General features: G+C 42.5%; 3 protein-coding genes across 4 annotated transcripts; 1 reads left to right on the forward strand and 2 right to left on the reverse strand.

Moving 5' to 3' along the window:
* Positions 1–731: 731 nt before the first annotated feature.
* Positions 732–6,057, reverse strand: LOC115754983 (uncharacterized membrane protein DDB_G0293934). Of its 2 annotated transcripts, none has more exons than XM_048276103.1 (8): positions 4,533–6,057; positions 4,249–4,370; positions 3,669–3,999; positions 3,037–3,572; positions 1,931–2,552; positions 1,702–1,840; positions 1,393–1,486; positions 732–1,273 (listed from the first exon to the last, which is right to left on the reverse strand). In XM_048276103.1, the coding sequence occupies exons 1-8, from the start codon at positions 5,637–5,639 to the stop codon at positions 1,156–1,158; spliced, it is 3,069 nt and encodes a 1,022-aa protein (XP_048132060.1). In that variant the 5' UTR covers positions 5,640–6,057; the 3' UTR covers positions 732–1,155. The 2 variants fall into 2 exon arrangements, with proteins under 2 accessions (XP_048132060.1, XP_048132061.1); XM_048276104.1 differs by having other exon boundaries at positions 3,037–3,407; positions 3,615–3,999.
* Positions 6,058–7,799: 1,742 nt separating this feature from the next.
* LOC115754982 lies at positions 7,800–9,243 on the forward strand. The gene is made up of 3 exons (XM_030694197.2): positions 7,800–7,954; positions 8,138–8,275; positions 8,937–9,243. Exons 1-3 carry the CDS (start codon positions 7,864–7,866, stop codon positions 8,951–8,953), a joined length of 246 nt encoding a protein of 81 aa, XP_030550057.1. The 5' UTR covers positions 7,800–7,863; the 3' UTR covers positions 8,954–9,243.
* Positions 9,244–21,018: 11,775 nt separating this feature from the next.
* On the reverse strand, positions 21,019–22,542 carry LOC115755005 (transcription factor MYB46-like). The gene is made up of 2 exons (XM_030694232.2): positions 22,189–22,542; positions 21,019–22,076 (listed from the first exon to the last, which is right to left on the reverse strand). The coding sequence occupies exons 1-2, from the start codon at positions 22,316–22,318 to the stop codon at positions 21,133–21,135; spliced, it is 1,074 nt and encodes a 357-aa protein (XP_030550092.2). The 5' UTR covers positions 22,319–22,542; the 3' UTR covers positions 21,019–21,132.
* Positions 22,543–23,341: the final 799 nt, after the last annotated feature.

Raw genomic sequence — 23,341 nt, forward strand, 5'->3', positions numbered from 1 at the left:
ATTGAAAGCCCACCAGATTAGACGAATATGAACTGTGACAGAGATACATCGTATAAGCTTTGCCAAATTATCATCTACATTAAATATGCTCAATCTATGGTCTCAAAATCTACCATAGTTTCATCAGTTTTAAGCCAAAAAGTGTTCAACATCGCCGAAACATTGGTATGAACAAGCCTATCATACAAAAGGACCCAAAAGCAGCACTGGTATAAACACAAAGAATCTTCCAAGGGTAAAATTTCAATCGAAAACTTAATACTTGAGACATTTTTCTCATTATTCGATTTGAGAACCTCACGGTAAGGAAAGAGAAACGGTGAAACTAAGCTCAACAACTGATGGTCTACTTGATTACAGGTGATCCTCCACACTAATCCTTGTGGACCGTAATATCTTGTAGCACTGTTGCTATTGTATGGGGGCCCAATAATTCAACAACAGAACTAACAGTACACTGATGCTTTGGCTGCAACTGGCGGAATTTGAATTACATCATATGGATACTAAGATTAGAGGCGGCATAATTGCAACCGAAACAGCTGAACAGAATCCCAAACAAGAGAATGGACAGAATTTTCTCAAAAACTGTAAAGCCACAGCAAGTAGAACAATTTTGCCACTGGTATAGGTCAAGTTTCATTCCTTTGGACAAGCCCTTAAAAGTTCACATTGCCATCAGCTTACAAAAGACACAACAGTCCAACAAGAACAGGCTTCGGAGATCACTGTTGCAGTAAAATAAATTGATATTAGATCTTGGAGCAAGTATTTGTGCCGACCACAATCTACCTTTTCTTTCAGGTGAAAAAAAACAACAGTCTTCCCTGACTATTGACATGCGTTCTTCCTATTTTGGACAGATAATCATCCAATCTGATGACTGAAGGTAATTCTCTCAAACTCGTTATCAAGGGATAAATTGCTGATTTTGCTAAGTAGCCTAGCTCATTGAAACAATATACACCGCCCATTACATCCAAATGTCAAGTGAGTTCCAATCCTAAAGTCAGCATGTATAAAGATTAGTACCTTCTGCATCCAAAAAAATCCACTCGGATATTCATCAATTACGTCTCCTGATTCAACCTTCATTGAGGTTACTGGCACGAATTGAGACGGTCCTCTGAAGCAAGAACTCGATCAACACACCTTCTATGAACCTGTGTATGCCCTCACAACATCCACTATAGGAGCTCGACATATTGGACATTTTCCGCTGCTCCATTGCAGTTCGTGGGCACACTTGAGACAGGTGCACATGTGCCCACATCTGAATGGCATGTCGATAAATTACGCGGGGTTAGCTGTAAAATCTCCGACCCTATATGGAAGTTACAAAGGGGAGCAAAGAGGAGGAGCAACTAAGATAATCTGATAAAAGATTAGTACCTGTAAAGTAGCGAGTCCACTTGCTTCTCATAGCAGATGCAACAATTCCCTTTTCTTAGTATTTTGTCTCCAGACCTTGCTGCATCACCGCGAGCTGCAACAATTGATTGAAACTCGTTCATGAGACATATTCGGAAAGAGAACAATACCAAATCCGACAGTGTCGTGTGTATATTCAACATAAGATCAGATCAAGTGTTTCTCCTGCACTGAATTACACCACTTGGAGAGTACATTGCAGCTACCCATTTCGGGCAAGAAAATCATGTTACTCCACTAATTGGCAACAGACTGGTTTTGTCAACTCACCAGAACTCATCTCCTGTTTCATGGAGTCTTGCAATGTCACCTGCATCTCCATGCAGCTTTTTATTGATTTCCTGAGCTCAGACATCTCACGTTGGAGTTGCCTCATTTGTCCTCTCAGATCAATTATAAGTTCCATTTCCTGCAATCCCAATAGTATGATGTTCATTGAGCACAGATATAAGAAGCACACAACTCATCAGATGGAAGGATTACGGCATAAAAGACTCACCATTGAAAGGTTATCCATACAGGCAGAATGCGGCTGAGGATCCTGGTAGTAAGAATGTGATGGTGGAGGTTGATCGGATGACGTAGAAGCGACTTGTTCATGGTCGTCGTTCATTTCATTATCATTGAAACTCCAAGATCTCAGAGATTGAGAAGGCATATAGAATGAAGATGTGGTCTGATCAAAATAATCGCTTGCTTCATGGTACTGATGTCCAATTAGGCTTCCTTCCTCCTCATCTTCCTCTTCCTCCTCGTGCCCTTCCACTTCTTCGTCATCGTCCATTTCTTCGTCATTCTCGTCTTCATGGCCATTACCGTTATCCTCCTCATCCTCAATAATATATCCTCGTTCGTCTCCATCTGGTGCGTCCCCCTCTTCCTCCTCTTCTTCTTGTTGTTCCAGTTCTTCATGCTCTCCATCCCCTTGTCGGTTGCCAATTGGATGTTCATGGCCTTGTAACAAGGATGACATTAATTGTTCCACTCTCTCTTGACTGCTTAAATCATCTTGCTCTTCTTCTTGGTGACCTGATGGTTGGGTTTGTCTTTGTAAGTGAGACGTCATCAAATTGTCCATTCTCTCCCGGAAGTCACTAGACAAGAAACTGGATACTCTGCCCCTGAACCATTGATTCAACAGATCAAACTTGTGCCTCGCAAAATTTTGCAGACAAAATTCATATTTATCGTTGATTAACCTCCGCAAAAAAAGGTGCAATTTACTCTCTCATCCTATACGAGTTCAGAAGGACAGCAGCAACCATTCATGGGGCATCAAGAAAGGCACAGAAGACGATATTCTTCAGGGAAGAGGTCCTATAGTTTCTAGTCACATGCTTTCTGTAGTGCAAGTGCGAGACAATATATGTTATATGCAATGCAGCAATCAATGAACCGTCGTATATTTTCTATTTGGCTCTTCTCAAATGTCTAATGCATAGTCTGTATTGCTTGTCAATAAGGCTTATCTTTCATTATCCATCCAATCCACGGGTTGTAATGCAATTCAAATATCTTAAGAAGCAAGTTTGGCCTTGTGAAAATGGCAAAAATCAGGTTGCGTTGCACATAATAAAGGGAGTAAAAGGAGTCCTAATGGTGTACCTCTCGATGAGTTGGCGGATTTCCTCATTTACCGAGTTTGTTCCGAGCATCTCTCTGTACCATTCTTGCCTCCGGTCCTCCCAATAACTTCGCGGACGACATATATCGCTGAACCAGTCATACCTGCCTCCACGTTCTCTGTACCATTCTTCCTCTTCGTTAGCATTATTGGTGTCCTGTTCCTCCGTAATCTCATCTTCATACCAGACACTCAAAGTTGCTAATGCATCTGTTGCTGCATGTGGTTGAACATTGTTTCTGTTGCAACTCTCCAAACTTGTACTTTGACTTACGATGCTCGGAGGTGGAGTTGCCTCTTCATCTAGAGATGATAACGCATCTGTCGGTTGTTGTAATTCAAGATTGTTGCCATTTCTAGCATCAGAGCTTGTGCCTTGGGGCATGACATCCGAAGTTGGACTGGCCACTTCATGAAGAGGCGAGAACACAGCAGTCGTTTGTTGTATTTCAAGATTGCCGTTGCTACTCTCGACTCTTCTATTATCTTCGCGAAAGACGGTCGACGCTTGACTTGCCTGTTCATGAGCTCTGGATGCTTCTAATTGATGGTTGCGGTTGCTACTCTTGACCCTTCTATTATCTTCATAAATGACGGTCGAAGCATGACTTGCCTGTTCATGGAGAGCTCTGGACGCTTCGGTCGGTTGTTCTAATTCAAGGTTGCTGTTGCTACTCCCAAGGCTTGCACAATCTTCATATATGGCGTTCGAAGTTGGATTAGCCTCACAACGAAGATCTTCGATAGGGCATGCTGATGAAGAAATTGGGGGAGTACACGAGTGCTCGATTGTACTAGCATTATCTTCCTGATGGGGACTATTCTGACGCTGCGTGTTTGTAGCACAGGAGTTCTTCAATGGTGGGTTCTGAGGAGAGCTTCTTGGCTCAACTGGGTGATTCTGATCTCCCTGGTCATGCTCCATGGCCGTGCTGAATCTTTCCCTGTTTCATTCGAGATTCCAGGTCAATCCAAACAGAATAATATCCTAAAGCATGTTAGAAATCATTTTGGCACATCCAGAACCAGGATGTCCTAATCTTTAGCCGTGCCTAGCGGCCGGACCTAGTAACGTACGGCAAATGCTCATATAGAAGCTTGCCGGATTATTTTTTAGCTCACTTTCCCTTCTGTACCAAAGTACAAGATTATTGTTAGGAATCTGACAGAAGAAGGCTTTCTACAGGCTATACCTGAGATGCATGATAGCTGAACTATTATGAGGTGACGAATTCCCTCCAGAGGCTCCCGAAACGAGGCGCTGTTGATCACGGTCCGCCATGCCGCGTTGCAACAATCTGAGCTTGAGCATTGACTGTGCATACAATTAGAATTCCGATGAATCAACAGATTAATGCCAATTTCGGGAGACCAGACAGAGATGAAACATGTGACCATGCTCCCCTTTTCTGTTACTTCCGGCCAGGAGTATAAGGATTGCACATGACTTAGAAGGATGAATTATTTGGATTCTTACCTGAATGCGGCCTTTGTGCGAGAACTGAGAAACAGTTCGGCGCTCGGATAAGGAGTCCAGCTCCCTATGCCGGTCGCGCTCCATTTGCATGAGCAAGTCGGAAAAGGCTTGTCGCCCTCTTATCCTCGGCGAACTCACAACTGGCACAAATCCCCTCTGCGTCTCCATGTGGTCCGATACAGATGGCGATCCGCTGCTCCCACTCGTGTCATGATCATTGTCGGAAGTAGTCAATCTCCGGATGATATCAGCCACTCTAACCTTCTGTTTCTGCCCTGCTCCTCCTCCTCCTCCTATTCCTGCACTATCTGCTATAGATGATGATGAAGAAGGAGGAGGAGACGGGTCCTCTGAAGCAACCATCCTATCGCACAATTCCGAGTCACATACCCTCGATGAATCTTCCACATTTGCGGAAGCATTAGATTTAGGACTCCTGCTGCAACCGGCCAACACAGAAGAAGATGAATTGCTGCTGCTGCCGCTGCCGCCGCCGCCGCTGATATGGTTAACGTTATTGTGGGTGATGTTGATGGTAATATTGATGTTATTATTCCTGTTGATGCTCGTTGACCGATTAAGCCTGGCCTCCCACATCTGCACAAGAGAAGAAGCTCCTCCTCCAACCCCCGAATTATTGTTACCGGTCTCCGATTGGGATTGGGATTTCGGCATACAAGAACAAGAAGGAGAAGAAGGAGAAGGTGTCTCCATCATGGAAGACACCATATCTCCAGCTTGTTGAGGTGCCCATCGATCGAAACCCCGAGTTTGCCTTGGCGTTAGCGGCGATGACGACGACGATGACAATTCCTGTCCGTCTCTGTCTCTGTCAATGCCATTCGAGCCGCGCAAAGGTCTTAACTTGGCGCGATCGGTCCTGTTGTTGGTGTTGGTGCTGGTGCTGTCGTTGTCGTTGTTGTTGGTGACGATGGGCTTGTGAGAAGAAGCATTGTCATCGGGGAGGCACGTGTGGAGGTGATCTCTGACCAAGTCCTTGATGTTCTTGCGGAAGTCTCTGTTACATCCGTCTCTCCGGTTGTGATCCCTCAAGACGCAACCGAACGGAGACGAAGCCGCCGCGATCTCTACTTGAGAAGACGCCATCAATTCCCACCCCCTCTATAGACTCCCAGCCAAAAAAAAAAAAAAGTTCAAGAAATCAAGATCACAAATTTGAGGTGAGAGAACCCATTGGAGCAAAATGGGTGGAGAGATTGACAAAGGAATCAATCAATCTCACGAGAATCCGTCTGACTATTCCAAATCTTCTTTTTTAGGATTCCCATTTTTTTTTTCTTCCTGGTCCTTCGTTTGACGAGTTCCTCCAGACCAAAATTACGAGGAGAGAGAGAGGGAGAGGGGCAACGACTAACTACTTTGACGACACCCTATAACCCATCAAGCTATCTTTAAAGAGGCGCTTTAAAATCGTCAGCCAACTCTCATTCAAAACCTCATTTCGATCCCCGCTTTCTCAGCCTATAATTCTGCCTCCCGTTTAACAGCTCGAGAGATCGAGAGAGAGAGAGAGAGATTTTGCTTGGAACGTGAAGAGGCCAAGGACCGGGCAGAGGCAACAGAACACGAAACAGAGTGAAACAGAGCAACCAAAAAATCAAGGGAGGGACGGACGTTGGTTCTGGTTTTTTTTTTTCCCCCTTCCTGAGCCGTTGCAAAGCGTACGAGCTTAGGCCCCCCCTTCTTATTGAGCTCAGTTTCTAGATGGGAATCCTCAAAGGTCGCCCAAAAATAGACCCGCTTTTAAGAGCCTCCTCTCCCCTGCCTCCCTCCGTTTCATCGTTTGCCTCATTTGCTCCTTCCCAATTTCTTCCCATCTCTGACTTCTGACCGGATTTGAGCTGGGGCGCCTTTAATTGCGCTGCCCGTTTTCACTTCACCTCTCTTGATTCTGATTAGTTTCCTTAATCTTGCTTTGACCGGTCCACCTGTCGAGTTTTCGGCACCCCCCCAAAGAACTTCTTAACCCCGCATGCCTAAAACGAAGTTCGTCCCCATCTTCTTGGCACGTGCCCAATTCCCTCCCTCTTGGTTTTAAGAGGAATGAAGTTTTGGGGTTGATCATTAAAGAACAGAGAGATTGATTCTAATTGTGTACGTCCAATGAATCCACCGCTAGCTTAGCTGACCGCAAGTTTGGTTATTGTAACGGCCTTGGGTCCCACGCGCTTCCGCTGCGCCACTTTACAAGATATTATCCGCTTTGGACACACAGTCCTCACGGTTTTGTTCCTCCGAGCGTCGCCCATACAACGCCCGGAAAACGCGTCTTGCAAATCTAAGGGCACCCAAGCCTTATAAAGCCTTCCCAAGACCTCCTCCTAGGCAATATAGGACTAGGGATGTCATAGTTATGATATGATATAAGTGCGGCAAAATTTATATTAATAACAGCTTCGCGTGGGAATGTTGGTAGGAGTTCACGTAAGCAATGGGGGGTCGAGAAATTGAGATCGTGATGCGACGAGAAATTCCTTTTCGGTAACCACCTTATTGTTCTTGAATTTTTTTTTATTTTTACCATAATATAAGCGATTGGCCAGGTCACTACTAAGCCCGTTAGATTCACTAGGTTATGACACATTTAGAATGCTAAATGCAATTGCTTAAAGTTTAAGCAAGTTCAACGATCTTGTTGTGACTGTCACCGCCTTGCAAGGTTGAGTAATTTCTCCAACCTCCGTCGGTGCCTACGAAATTGATGGTACAAGAAGAGGGACATCGTAGTTGGAAAATGCTATTCGGACAAAGTAAATGGACGTATGCAACAAGCATAAATATTGAAAATATGGTCTAATCTCGAAAGAGATGGCATAATAGTTCCGTTAATACTTTTTTTTAAAACCTGTATCATCTAAAATTGTAGGGTAGAACTTTGAACTCACCAATATGGATTTAGATAATGTTTCGAAAATTTGTGATTAAAATTTATCGCTTCAAGACATTCTTGATCCAAGTAGAAAATTCGTGAATGAAGATTGTAATTTCACTTTTTCGGTCTCCAAATTTTTATAATATGTAAAACTTTCGATTAATCAATCATGAAGGGAGGTTGGACAAAAAAAAAAAAAAAATCATGTACCCGAAGTATTTTGATCTTCAAGCCATGTTAGCAAAATAGCAAGTTGGATCTCTTAACCTATTACGATGGTTTTTTCTTTTTCTAGGATCAAATTGAATTTTGCAGTAAACTAGTGGGGTAGAAATCGAAATTTCGAAAAATTGTGGAGCATTCTTTTGGGCCGGACACTGCGAGTAGCTCTTGAAGCTCAAACCAGGTGATCTACAGAAGAGAGAGAGAGAGAGGGAGATGGCGTGGAGCGCGACGATGGTTGGAGCTCTGCTGGGGCTGGGCACGCAGATGTACTCCAACGCTCTCCGCAAACTCCCTTACATGCGCCGTATGTCGAACTCTAATTGCTCCTATCCCCCCTCCTTTGAACCCTAACTTGTGCATGATTCCGTGATTTCAATCCTTAATCTCCCTTCCCGTTCCTCTTCGTTTCGCTCCTGTGAGCGTCGGGTTAAAGCTTTTTTTTTTTTTCGGTTGTGTGGTGCTGGGGCGTGTTTGTTTCGAAGCTCAGATCCGTGGGAACATGTGATTGGGATGGGTCTCGGGGCGGTGTTCGTGAACCAGCTGGTGAAATGGGACGCTAAGCTCCAGGAAGATCTCGACAAGATGCTTGAGAAGGCCAAGGCTGCCAATGAGCGCCGCTACTTCGGTATATCTCTCTCTCTATCTCTCTCCTTCTTGGCACCCTTTTGCGTTTCTAAGTTGTTGCGCTCGTTGATTCTATTGCCTCGTTAATCTTGAGTTCATGACTGTAATTGGCGGTCCCGGGGAATTTCTATCTCTAGATTAAAGCTCAAATTTTTCGATTGTTGTTCTGATCGGACCTGGGCTTGCAGCAAACGTTGTATTTTAATCTTCTTGTTCTCGTTCGGCATTGCATTCTAGCTACTCCGTCACTGGTTTGTATTGCTCAACTGAGAAACGGGTCCCAAGTTCCATGTGCTCGAGGCAGAAGCAATGTACAGACTTCTTTATCACGACTATTCATGAAATTCGTGCTGAACAATTTCCTCAGTGCTCCTGAGTATGTGGGATTGTCTTCACCCTGGGTACCGTGTCTATGTGTACCTGAGGAGCGGACTTGTTTTGAAGGGCTGTTTTCGTGGAAGGGGATATCCTTCCACGGCCGAGCTGCATTGATTTATTGGCATCATTTGCAACTCGTCACTTAAATGAAATCCGTTTTGATGGAAAAATGAAATGAGAAGCTATCTTGACTGAGGAGTTTGTGGAAATAGAGTACATTGGCTAAAGTAATGAAGAGTATAGCTGAAAGGTAGTATACTGACTCTACTGTCATGTATTTGCAGATGAAGATGATGAGTAGTAGCATTTCGTCTTTCTGTCTGAACCGTGGCCTTCAACCTTTTACATGGTGGGATGCAGACACAACTTGCTTGCATACTGTGCCGTTCGAGTTTCAAGCATGCTTTTCTATGTGAATTGCATAAGCAGACGTCAAGCATTGCAGTGATAATTTTTTAAGAGGCTTGCTTTTTTGTGATATTAGTGTAATGTGTTTGGGGCCTCTTTCTGTTGGGCTTTGGGACTAGGTGGAATATCATACTTGCATTTTTAATAATTCTATAACAGGTAAGGCACGGTTTTCTTTGAATTGACTTAAGAGGGCATAACTGTGTGTAGAGGAAGTATTCTAAACTGGTGAACCAGCAGGTTGCTCTTACACTAGATGCTAGATATCCCAGTAGCTGAATGATCCTAGTGGACAATGATGGTTGCCTCATTGTTTTTCCACATTTGTCGATAAATTAGGACTTCCAATGGTCTCTTAGGAGTGTTGTGGAGAATGGGTGGAGAATTTGTGCTGGTTCTTGGTTATTTGGCATCTGAAACTTGGTCAGAATTCTAATATTGCTACATATTTTCTAATTGACGCATTCCACTACAGTTGAAACTTTGCAACATATGGGGGAACCTCAGATAAATAGTGCCCAATTCAATGCAAGCTTACTGCCATCATTTAGCTGTTTTAACCCTCCCAACAGTTTTGTGAAACCTTGTTCTGCATTGAAGGTTTTCAATAAACTTCAGCTTGAATGTTCTCATGGCTTAGTTGACTTTCGTAAAATGATCATGATGACTGATGATTTGCTTGAGATTTTCTTCAAGTTCTCAGCTGTTAGCTTAAGAATTCAAGAACTATCTGGGTAATTTGTCATAAAGCAGATCCGGTGTTCTGTGTATTATGATGAGTCTCATTTGGTCATGTAACGACTAGTCTCCAAAGTCATATAACTGTAAATGCTGAAAACTACAGTTCCGTTGCTTTATGGTAGCTTCTCATTAACTCCCATGGTATCCTCATTATCTCCCTGTGATGAGTCTCTTTTTCAGTCACATCGTTGACAGGTTTCAAAGTCTGATAAGTATGCATGCAGAGAATGACGATTTGTTGTGAGGCTTTAATGTAATCACAGACTGGTAGAATGCATAAATTGCTGATGGAGTTTTGGATCCTGAGCTGCAGTCAGTCAGGATCATAATCATGCAAGTATTATTCAGGGTCACAATTGTAGGCAGAACCATAGTTCCATATTGTTTTCGTTCCAAGCTAGATTGTTAAGGTCGGGATCCTACTTTGGATCAATGAGTGCGTCCGAAGGATCAGGTCGTAGTATCGGTTTGAGGATCCTAAGGTCTTTGTACAATAATCTTGATGTCATTTGAAATGTACAGCCTGCGACACCGTGTGAGTTTCGAACCGAATTGACTCACGGTACGGATGTTATGAACCTTTTCTTCACTTAAGGTTGGGACCCTACAAAGATCCCAACAAACCAAGTTTCCAAGATCCAATTGCGTCTCTCACTTTCTATCACAAGAATGTATGATGCTACGGGAGGACTATACCATAAAGACTAAATTGAGTAAGTTGATGTGGGGACAGAGCACCTAGTGACCCTGGGAAGGGCTATTGCATGAAGATGCCCTTTTGTGACTGACTTAATATGGAGTGTCACATGTAGAACCGGGATGAATCACCTATGAGATTTTCCTTCCTTCGTGTCACTTCCAAAACGGAAAACTGAAATCGTGCTTAGCCATCTCTTACCTCTTGACCACCTAGGTGCCATGCTGGTTAAGTTCGCTAGCGTTTGATGACGCTCTTAAGATGCGAATACTTGGATGTTGAGATAGAAGTCGAATGATGTAAATAGTGGCTCGGTATCGTTTATCCCATTTTCTGAGCCGATAGATCTACTTCTACTAAATGTATGTCTTCCATCTGGGAAAGTCTCTCTCCTTGTGTGCCTGCGCGCTCGTTCTCATGCAATGAGCTAGTTGCTAGTTGGTGAGAATATTCGGATTTCATATAGCAATGGCGCCTCCAAATTTCTCAATCGACTAACTTTGAAATTTGACTTATTGGATAATGTCGAACTCCAAATTTCCAGTTCAATTAGGCACTTCATTCATATTTTGACTGAGTAACACACAGGCTACTCAAATTTGATGTCAAGATCAAAGTGACCGAGTTATAATGGATTAAGAACAAATCTCGCTTAGCAAACCAAAGAAACAAAGGTGTCGGTCATTTCTTCTTTTTCCCTTGTTCATGGGAAGTCCATAGTTTGCCCTAAGATTTTTTTTGGGGCAAGGCCTTTGGGAGGAGCGGTGCGAATCTTTTTGTAAAGACAAAGGTGGTCGTATATGCTTGTGTCTATTCCAACACGACACCCTTCTCCTTTGACATCTTTGTATTTGTCACCATCCCCAATCCCATCGTCTTTCTGCCCTCGTTAGGTTTAATGCCTTCATGTCAAACAAAAAAGAGACGACAAACACCCCTTTTGCTCTTTTCTTAGCTTTGTCTTCTTCATCTTCCCCAGCACCATACCAAACTTCTTCCCCCCCTCTCTCTCTCTTTCTCATTCGGTGAAGTCAATGGAACGGTTCTAGGGTTTCTTCTGCTGAAAGAGTGTGTAGGCTCATATTCAGATGGCTAGCGAAGGCTCAGAGTCTCCCAGCGTTTCATGCTTAACCCTTTTGCTCGTCCTGCTCGCTATGATTCCGAGCATTGCCACGCTGGCTGACCAGGAGCGAAGAAGCATCCCGCCGCCACGAGCTCCTCCGACCACGATGGCAGAATCGAACGGCATGCAGCTCGAGAGGGGCGACTCAAGCACGTTACCAGCAAGTACCAGGAGCAGCTGTTTCAAGCATGGGTGTGGGCGCCAGGGACAGGAAGTTCGAAGCCACCAGTTACCGGTTCGGCCATGGAAAGAGGATATGTTCGAAGCCGGGGCGCATGAAGTTCCCAGCGGTCCCAACCCTATTTCAAATTAACCCCCGCCAACCCATTTGTAGGTACATAGAATCCTTTTTCGTTTCGCTGAACGGTCGGTGCACCGATACGTTTGTCCCTCTCCTTCACGATATTATTTCATATGTACGCTTGTGTGTTTTGCTCTTTCGACTGGTTAAGGCTCCTTAGAACTGAGACACCTCCATTGTTCGCCATAGAGTTTCGTAAGTCGACGTTCGGCAAATGGAGATGGAATCATTCGGTCATCTATACACGCTCGAGAGTAGAGATGATCATCGGACAGGCGAGCGAGCGAGCGAACTTTGCCGCATCGCTCATGCATTTCAACTCGGGTCGGGAGAATAGAGCTTCATCCACGTAAAACTCATCTGTAATACCAACATCTAAGTGAACTGGATTAGCTCGGTGATTAATGAAGTAGATTAGGCGGGTGAATGATTCCGAAATGCATCTTGGGGGTTTGGATTTTCCTTTTGTTCTTTTGTTACGCTTTTTGGCACAGACGAGACTGAATGCAATGATGAAAGAAGAAAAAGCAAAAGGGCTCGAGACCAGACCAGAGAGACTCGTTGTTTTGCGTGCTAAAGTCAGATGGGTCCTCCTCGCATTGCATCCCACCAAGCTCGCAAATTGCTCTCCTCCGTTTTGTGCATTGGTGTAACTTAACAGGGCGAAACGAAATAAGTATCATTTAAGTGAAAGTTGGCACTTTTCAAACAATAATTGGTGAAATGAAGGCGATGGTAAAAAAAAAAAATGGTAAAATTGATAAATGACGAGAGTCGTTTTTTTGTCAAAGATAAGAGAAGTTGGTAATTAAATTTGAAAAAAGGAAGATGATGAAAGATGGGTAACTAACTCGGGTAACTTAGCCGGATAAAAAATTGGTGACTATTCCGATTGGGGTTAGTAGTTCCTGCCTGCAAAGAGTAGGTAAATTTAATGGATAGCTAAGTAAGGCAAATAAAAAGTTGGTAACTCGATAGAAAAGTTGGTGAATTTGAAGGAAAAAATCAAGTAAACATCGGTACATAGCTCGAATGTGACTTGATAAATCAAAGCTAATTGGTAACCTAATAAAAGAGAACTAGTAAGTCATTGATAAATTGAAGACATCCGTAAAGAAACGAATAAAAGTAGTCGAACAGCAATTCAATTAAAATAGTCAAACGAACGATCCGGTAAATAATTCAAATGAAAATTAACTAGTAATTTAATCAAACCAAAGTTGGTAAGTCGCTCAAATTAATATTGGTCCATTCATATACAACGGCAAGAAACATAAATACGATTTAGTAAAAAGTGCGAAAAGCTGATAATTTGTAAACTTTAAAAAAAACTAGTAATTTAATATAAATTATCGGTAAGTTACCAATAAGATACCAAAAAATAAGGTGACTGGCAATTTTCTTCCATAACAGTTTTTTTTTCGCATTTCAGAAATATACGAGCACGAAGTAGAATCATCCACCCGACAATGGCACATGACTTAGAGTTAAAGCAAGGACACTTGATTGCAAATAATGCAAGGTAAGCTGGCAACCTCACATAAAAATCACTTGATAATTGGAACAATTGCCAAAAGAGTCTTAAACTTGTTGCAATTGTGCCAATTCAGTCATAAACTTTTTTTTTTATCAATTCAGTCTTAAACCTTTTACAATTGTGTCAATTTAGTCCTTCTGGTCAATTTTGACCGATAATCGCCAACCTTCCGGCGACATTATATTTTAGTATATTATTTTCAAATTTTTTATTTTCTTTTTCTTTTTCTATCTTCCATCTTCTTCCTTTAGTTGATCACCGCCGATGACCAGCTAAAGGGAATAACTAGCTACCGATGTCAACCTCGCCGGCCCAAATCCGGCGAGGGCAACCTTGATGTTTGATGCACAATGAATTGACATGGACAAAGGAAGCCATGGGAGGTGCTCTAAGAAGAAGGACCTGGATCTTGATCTTCAAGTCTAGTGACTCGCCCCGCCGAAGGATCATGACCTTCTCCATCATGAGGCCGGAGGATCTCACCCGCTTGAGGTCGTCAAAGCTAGACCTCGAGGAAATCGACGAGTTTGAATAGGAGTTCCCATAGTTGCGGGTCCTCCAACAAGGGAAAGATGCGGGAGAGACTTGAATCCTTTGGATCAAGTAATTTTGTGTGATGACCTTATCATCAAAGCTCCAATGTCCCGGGGCATCGTTCGACACTAATTACAAACTCTAATTTAATCTTATATTAGATAGTATTATTAGAGGGCGCATGCGGAAGCTTAACAAATTAGAAACAAGCAGCGAACATACATCAAATATAAATGTATGCATAAAAGGAAAATGGCAGGCATGCCTAAAGGGATGGCCTTAGTTGGGTTCACTAATCCGTATAACATATACATGGGCAAGACACACAAATTACATAGGCAATGATGTCTGATGTTATAATAGATAACCTCTTAATTATATTATCTTCTTTATATATACAAATATGAAAATACATTGGGAGGATTACAATAGAAAATGTCTACTCCGAAATACCATCCAAGATAGCCATTGTGGTGCTCCGATTCCATCGTCCATGTCCACTACTTCTCAAATGAAAAGCTTATATGAAAAAGGGTTAAATTATCGAGAATGAGCCGAAGCTTAGCAAGTAAAACGTCTAATTAGACAGTTAGGCCCTCCATGTATCATCCATTCAAGCACAGCTCACAAGCAAAGAATTAATGGGATACCAATCAGAAACGACCACGGAACATAATCACGAAGGGATTACAAGGCAATCGGGAGTCCATTAAACAAAACAAACATGCAAACATAAACTCTATTTAACCTTTCCGCCAACCTCAAGGCCGAACTTCCCTCTTTGAAATCCCATGTTAAATCATGAAGTTCCTCTACCAATCGAGACGATCGACTCATGTATTCCGCTTTTCCAAGACCTTGAAATATCAACTCAAGCAATGGATTGTACTTACAACCTCACCTTCTAAAGTTCACACCCAACCCAACACAACACCGCAAGACCCACTTTGGCTCTTCTCAAATCAACAACAACCCAAATGATCTACCCTCACACTCAACTCACCCATGACTCAAGAATACTAAATCAAGCGACGGATTCGGCAATTAACCGCCAATTTCACTCTTAAGGCCGAATTTCCACCATTGGATTCCGAGTTTAATTCACTTCAAATTGACGATGAACAAGATAATCGGTGCTTAGATTCCAATTGCCCATAGTCCAAAGGTGCTAACTCAAACAACGGATTGTTCATACAAAGGCATTACCCTTTCCATGCAAGCAGAATTCCCTCACAAAATATCCATTTTCGAAACCACACAAATCGCCAAAACAAATGACCATTCGACAGGCTAGTGGTTAGGATAGAAGTAGTACTTGCCTGGGATTAGTTCTCGGAGAAAACAGAGCTCGAATTGCCAACAAAACGAGCGTGAACTGTCCATTCTTATTAGTGGGTCATGTAGCAAGAGGGATAGAGAAAGAGTGAAATCAACAACAAGACGGGGGCTAAGCAAAGGCCGAGGGATGCCCGAGGATCACCAACATCGAGTTACAAGGTTGCCGGCTTGGTCGAAAGGAGGAGAACTAAGTGGATTCCAGAGAGAGAGAGAGAGAGAGCTTCGATTTTGGGGGGAGGGGGAGCTTCCACGAAAAAGAGAAAGGAAAGTGAGGGGAAGAAAGAGAGAGTGGGGGCTTAAAGAGCGTGGTGAAGAGAGTGAGGCGGTGGGGTTGGTCGATTGGGGACCTTCGCACTCTAATTTTAAACCAATTCCGCATTGGACTAGTATCGAATACTAATGCTTAACCAACTAATTCACAAATGGCCCTCATCAAATAACTGGGCCCAACTATGATGCCAAGCTTTAGAATTTAATTGCTCATCAAATAAAATCCCCCAACATCACTTTCGTTACTAAACCAGTCCGATAAGTACTAACTCACTTATTAATTCAATTAGCAAAAATTTAGGCCATCACAATTCTCCGCTTTTTTAAAAAAATTTATTCTTAAAATTTGGCACTTACTCCTTCTTTCAAATAAATGAGGGTACTTATTTCACCCTCAAAATTTCCATCGTCGCCTCCTCCTAAGAACTTCCATTCTCGAATTTCAATTCTTAGCTCCGCTCATCACATCTCGCAATCTTAACCATCACTCACGAATTCCACTACAAACATCTTTAGTTCGTTTTCATAACATGCCATTCCACATGTTTGCATGTGGTTTTGTTGGTTATGGTATTTACACCACTCACACCCCACCACGACACTTTTGGGTTGTTGGCCGCCTAGTTCGTATGAGTCTCATCTCATTTTAAGGCTACCTTAATCACACAGCAGGGCCCTCTCGGACTCACATTCGAAGGCACACAAACAATTGACTTTCACCAATTCCCACCAAGCATTCAAGACATTTTCATATCCATGGCACTATCCATTCGTCCTTTCATCCACTCGCCATGTAATGCCATGCATGTTCAAAAAGCTTTACATTTTGGAAAGATAATGCTACTTTCAAAACTAGTTAGACTCAAGACAATGCCTATACCCACTTTTCAATACGTTACTCGGTTCATTCCTATCCCCATCACCATCTTCGAACTTTGGTAGGAGCCGTACCTTACCTAGTCCTCTCTGGCCGGGCGTCACTCCTTGCCCTCATCGGACCATGTCATTATAAACCTACCAGCTTTCACTTAGTTCGTCCCCAAGTCAGGTACCTACTAAGAAAATCTCATTCGACATGTCTTATACCATATCTCATTACGGTTTGTAGGCATTACATACGACTTGTCTCATACCAAGCCGACAGTTTATCAAGTTTGATTATATATGATGCATGCATATTAGTCAAATTTCATTTTATAATGCATGAATACGCTCACATCACTTATCATTCATTGATCGTCACTTAAACCAACTCTAAAACCATTAGCAATCATTAACATCAAAGATCAAATGCCCATGTTCAATCTATAAACCCCTTGTTTGGTCGCTGTCAATTCAAAATCAAGATCATAAAATCAAACACGCCCTTGTCCAAAATCAATCACTGAACCTCAAAGTATAACCACAAGTTCAAGCCAAAATTTTATGAACACCGTTCGCTTCCTTACGAATATTATGTCATCATTCAGGGCCATCAATATAATCGATAACTAAAACCCTCAAGTTACGACACAAATTCAAGCATATAGTCCACAAATACCAATCCACCAAACTCCACATATCAACCTATCAATAAGTCATTTCCGTTTCAACTTATCATCTAATCCACCTGTCGATCACTATACTATACCCTCAAATAGCCATAAAGATTATCAAATCCTAAGCAATGATCGACTAACTTTTATCTAATAAGTAGCCTAAGCTACTATCTATCTCTCGACAAATATAAACACATGCACTTATAGTTTTAAACCCGTATATGCCTACCATACACTTCATCCACTAGCGCACCTTATCACTCCACTGGCCCGCTCCGATACCAAATAAATTGTGACGACCTTATCATCGGAGTTCCGATGTCTTAGAGGGTCGTTCGACACTAATTACGAGCTCTTATTTAATCTTATATTATATAGTAATATTAGAAGGCGCATGCGAAGGCTTAGGAAACTAGAAACAAGCAGCAACTATATATCAAATACAAGTGCATACATAAAAAGAAAATGGCAAGCACGCCTAAAGGATATGGCCTTAGGAGGGTTCACTAATCCGTATAACATGCATGTAGACAACACACACAAATCATACGGGCGATGGTGTTTAATATTGTATTAAATAACCTGTTAATTACATTATCTTTTTTATACAAACAAATACAAAAATACACTAGGAGGATTACGAAAAAAAATGTTTACTCCGGAATACCATCCATTATCGCTATTGCTGTGCTCCGATTCTATCATCCATGTCCACTACTTCTCAAATAAAAAGTTTATCCGAAAAAGTGTTAAATCAACGGAAATGAGCCGAAGCTCAACAAGTAAAACGTTTAACTAAATGCATCATCCATTCAAGCACAGCTCACAAGCAAAGAATTAACAAGATACTGACCAGAAACCACCACGAACATAAGCACGAAGGGATCACAAGGCAATTAGAAATCCATTAAACAAAACAAACACGCAAACATAAACCCCGTTTAACATTTCCGCCAATCTCAAGGCCGAACTTCCCCATTTGAAATCCCACTTCAAATCGTCAAGTTCCTCTAACAATTGAGACAATTAACTCCCGTATTCCGCTTTCCCAAGACCTCGAGATATCAACTCAAGTAATGGATCGTACTTACAACCTCACCTTCCAAAGTCCACGTTCAACCCAACACTTCAAGACCCACTTTGGTTCCTCTCAAATCAACGACAACCCAAACGATCCACCCTCATTTTCAGCTCATTCATGACTCAAGGATACTAAATCAAACAATAGATTCGGCAATTAACCCCCAATTCCATGCTTAAGGCCAAGTTCCCACACTTGGATTCCGAGTTCAATTCACTTTAAATCAACGACAAACACGATGATCAACGCTTAGATTCCAACTACCCATAGTCCAAAGGCGTTAACTTAATCAACGGATCGTTCGTACAAGGGCGTTACCCTTTCCATGCAAGCACAATTCCCTCACACAATATCCTTTTTCGATACCACACAAATCACCAAAAAAAAAAACGACTATTGGATGGGTTAGTGGTTAGGATAGAAGTAATACTTGCCTGGGATTGATTCTTAGAGAAAAAAGAGCTCGAATCACCCACGAAATGAGTGTGAACCGTCCGTTTTTCTTGGTGGGTCGCGCGGCAAGAGGGGTAGAGAAAGAACGAAATCAACACCAAGACAGGGCTAAGCAAAAGCCGAGGGACGCTCGAGGATCACCAACATCAAGTTACAAGGTCGCCGGCGTTGTTAGGAAGAGGAGGACTTGGCAAATTTTACGGGAGAGAGAGAGAGAGAGAGAGAGAGAGAGAGAGAGAGAGAGCTTTTGGCGGGAGGTGCTTCCACGAAAAAGAGAGAGAAAGTGAGGGGAGGAGAGAGAGTGCGGGCTTAAATAGAGGGGCGAGGGGAGGGAGGCAGTGGGGTTGGTCGGTTGGGGACCTTCGCGCTCTAATTCCGAACCAATTCCGTGTCGGACCGGTATCGAAAACTAACGCTTAACCAAGTAATTCACAAATGGTCCTCATAAAAAAAAAACCATGCCCAACTACGGCGTCAAGCTTTAGAATTTAATCGCTTATCAAATGAAATTCCCCAACATCACTTTCGTTACTAAACCAATCCAATAAGTACTAATCCGCTCATTAATTCAATTGATGGAAATTTAGGCCATCACATTTTGAGGCCACAACACGTCGGTCGCCATGGTTTCAACTCCAGTTTTGGAAAGGGGAAGGGAAAAAAAAGAGAAAAAGTGAAAAGAAAAACAAGGAATACGACAATAAAAAATTTAAACAATATCAAAATATTATGTTGCCGGACGTTCGGCCCCAATCGGCCAAAATTGATCGGATAAAATGAATTGGCACAACCGCAAAAGATTTAGAATTGAATTAGGAAAAAAAGGTTTGGGAATGATTTGACACGATTACAATAAGTTTAGGATTTTTTTTGTTAATTTTCCTATTATAATTCCCAAAATGGTTAATACCACGGAAAATTCTAAACTAGTACACCCGTGACAAATTTACCCAAAACTATTTGTTAATCACAAAACATCACAAATTGATGCACTTATGACAAATTTACCTCAAACTGGTATAATCGTGATAAATTAACTCTTCATTAGTTTTCGTTAAATTTAACCGTCAAATTGCTGAGTTGGATGACACATGACAGTTATAAGTGTACCGGTTTAGGATTTTCACCCTCCACTTATTACTAGTGTATCAATTTGGAATTTTTCGTTGTATTAACCCAATTTAACGAAGGGTAAATTTGTCACATGTGTACCAATTTAGGATTTTTGTGATAAAAAAAATTATTTTATGGTAAACTTGTCACATGTGTAGTGGTTTAGGATTTTTTATGGTAAAAAAAATAATTTGTGATAAATTTATCATATGTGTACTGTTTGAAATTTTTTGTAGTATTAATCCTTCCTAAAAATGGGCCTTGCATGTCTGGTTGTGCCACTAGGGTTGAGCCTTTGCTTTTATCTTGGAATGACCTTGAAAAATGATGGGAGCCCAGTCATACTCCAGCAGCCCAAGTCATCGATTAGGGTCAATCAATTGAGAGGCCCCTTTGCCTCTCACTGCCTTGCATTTCCTTTTCCTCCCTAAGCAAGTATTTCAAGGATACTATGATATGATGTTCCATGAACTCAGTAAATATAAATTGAACTTTGTCGGTTGGATCTGGTGGGATTCATGACGGACGCGACTACTTTCAATGGTCCAGATTCGAGTTAGTACACATGTTATACCCATATAATGAATTCTCAGTATATTGCGGTTTATAAATTATTGTAAGGTTGCATGAAATCTACAGAAATAGAGAGACTTGTTCATCAAAGATGGATAATGTGTTATGTGAACCCTAATTTTCTTGATAGTTTGAGTTAGCTAAATTTTATCTTTTGCACGCCAAAACAGGGTATCCGGCGTGGACAAGCTATCAATCGCCACGAGTTACTAACTGCACTTAGTACTTGACGGAGCAAGGCATCTTGTCTTATTTGTACGTCCAAGGACCAAAGATAGCATGGCATTTTCAGAAACCAAACCCCTCTCACTTCTCGACTAACTCAATGTTGGTGAGATTTATGAACTTGCACATGCTCTTTCGGCGAACCAAATGGTGGCCAGGATGATAGCTAGCTCGTAGTAGCTGCGTATATGGTGACTAATGACGATGCTGAGGCTAATTCGATGATCAATCGATGAAAGTAAAAATATATTTCGTTCATGGAGACCATAATTCACGTTGATTAATTACTCAAATGGTAAGGTAGTAGGTTTCCCGACACGACTCATCTAAGTCACGGATAAGTTCGTACTGACAAAACTCTAGAGAATGTGATACTGTCTAGAGCCAACTTGAATACGCCTTGAGAGATGGAGATAGAGATCATCACCAGCTGAATTGGGAGCTGCGACTGTACTAGATCAATGAGCTAAACAACATGTCAATATAACAAGTTCTGGAAAGAATGTATGTAATCCAAACAAAATGTACAAGAGTTTAAGAAGTGACCCCTAGCAATTCCATGCAAGTTGGTCTATGGGGCTCAAATTATAATACATTCCACCTGCAGCCACTCCCACCGACGATCGGTCCATGAAATCAAAATCAAAGCTAGAATCGATGGCCGCGGTGCTCATGAAATCGCAGTTGTCGCTTTCCACCCCTAATTTCCCATTTTTCTCATTGTCCGGGGTGAGTCCAGGAGGCTGTTGCTGCACCTGCACTTGCGAGGCGTCTTCATGCCTAGGCCCTGCCAATACAGCATTTGCCTCAAGGCCACAATCCCAGAGGCAACTCTCCTCCTCATTCCCCAATAACCCGGTTGACAACGAGTTCAACAGAGAAGAGAAAGACGACGACGACCTGCCCGCAGCTGCTGAATCCACCATCACATATGGAGAAGCAGCACTAGGGTTTTGTTGGTGGTATTCAAATGACACTAAGTTTGAGCTTGTTGAAGAAGTTGCATGCAACATTGGGGGAAAAAGACCAGTACCATTAGGAGTAGTGGCCTGATCAGGACAAGGAACAGAAGGCAATGTGACAAAGGGTATTTTCACATCCATGGAACAATTGCTTGTACTAGTGCCCGTGCTCATGTGGAAAATGGACGATGAATTGGCCTTCTGAAATGGAGTGGCACTATTGTTGGAGGAATTGACATTGCCGCCATTGCTGTTTTTGAGAGACGAGGTGGAGGAGAGGAGGTTGTGGGTGTTGGGGTCAAGGCCCTGAGCGAGGAGCTTCTTCTTGATGCAAGAGTTCCAAAAGTTCTTGACCTCATTGTCGGTCCGACCGGGCAAGTGCTTGGCTATCTGAGACCACCTGTTGCCGAGAATCCGGTGCACGTCGATGATGGTCCTCTCTTCTTGGGCGGAGAACGAACCCCTTTTCAGGTCAGGCCTCAGGTAGTTTATCCACCTCAATCTGCAGCTCTTCCCACATCTCTGCAACCCTGCTTTGCCATATATTAGACTATTAATTGCAGCAGAAGAGCAAAGAAGAAGGCTAAACACTAAAGAGAAAAGGGAAAGATGCAGAGGTCCAGATGGTATCGATCATCATGCCTGCTAGCTTAGGGACAGAGCTCCAACTGCCGTGACCGTGAGTGGTGATGAACCGCACGAGCTTCTCGTCTTCTTCAGGAGACCACAGCCCTCTCTTCACCTTCTGTTTGGTGCAGCAGTGGTGACCCATCTATCGATCCTTCTCTCTTCTCCTCCTCCTCCGCCGCTGCCTTCCCCCTTCTACATAACGACACTCAGGTTCAGGTGATCAACCTGGAGTGTGAACTGGTGGGTGGGGTTTCTTATATTTTCCTCCAGTTTTATCAGGGAAAGTGGACCTTGGCACAAAACCTTATAAAAATGTTTGCTCAAAACAAGGCTTTTCTTTTCGTGTATGATGAGAGAGAGAGAGAGAGAGAGAGAGAGAGAGAGAGAGAGAGAGAGATGTGCTGGAAATATTAAACTTAGGGTATACTCATGACTCAGGAGAGGACCACTGTCTGATCTCTCTCAGTTGAGTGTTTTTCACTTTGTTTCTTTGAGAGTAGAGTTCCTGTACTGTTCCCACAATGTTCAATCACCCTCCGTTGTTAAATGTTGGACGTGTTCTAACTGCATTAACTTGATTTTAGACTTTCTACCCTTGACTTTCCAGTGGCCGGTTGTCTTTTTTTTCTCCTTTTGTCTGAATGTCTTTGCCACTGTTCTTTCATGCCTATGCTTAGCTTAGCTAGGAGCTTAATTCTTTTCTTTTACACCCGCCCATCTAATCTCCCTTCTACTAAAGCCCCATAACAAAGCTAGCTGTATAATGCCCAGCTTCAATAAGCATCCTCGCTTCATTCATTTTTAGGATTATCAAAACCCATTTTTGATCTACATCATAACTTGCCAAAAAAAGGAATCTATCTATTACATATCGCTTTACCCACCTATCTCTTATCACCCTTCAAATATACCGCTGAATGCACATCACGTTTCCATATGCACTCTGTAATTACAATTAAAACCCCCTCTCCCTCGAATCCGATCATCTCCGGGCATAACTCGGCCCCGCCGCCCAAGCACCGCCTCAACCTCCGACACTGATGTCGATGCCTCCCCCACGACTCGTTGAAAAGACGAGAGTACATGACTATAGAGCATGGTAACAGGTCCCCTTGCTCCAAATCCTCATCTATCTTGTAGAATAACATGTCATAATGATGGGTTA

This window comes from Rhodamnia argentea, chromosome 3 (assembly GCF_020921035.1).
Source record: "Rhodamnia argentea isolate NSW1041297 chromosome 3, ASM2092103v1, whole genome shotgun sequence".
Lineage (NCBI taxonomy): Eukaryota > Viridiplantae > Streptophyta > Magnoliopsida > Myrtales > Myrtaceae > Rhodamnia > Rhodamnia argentea.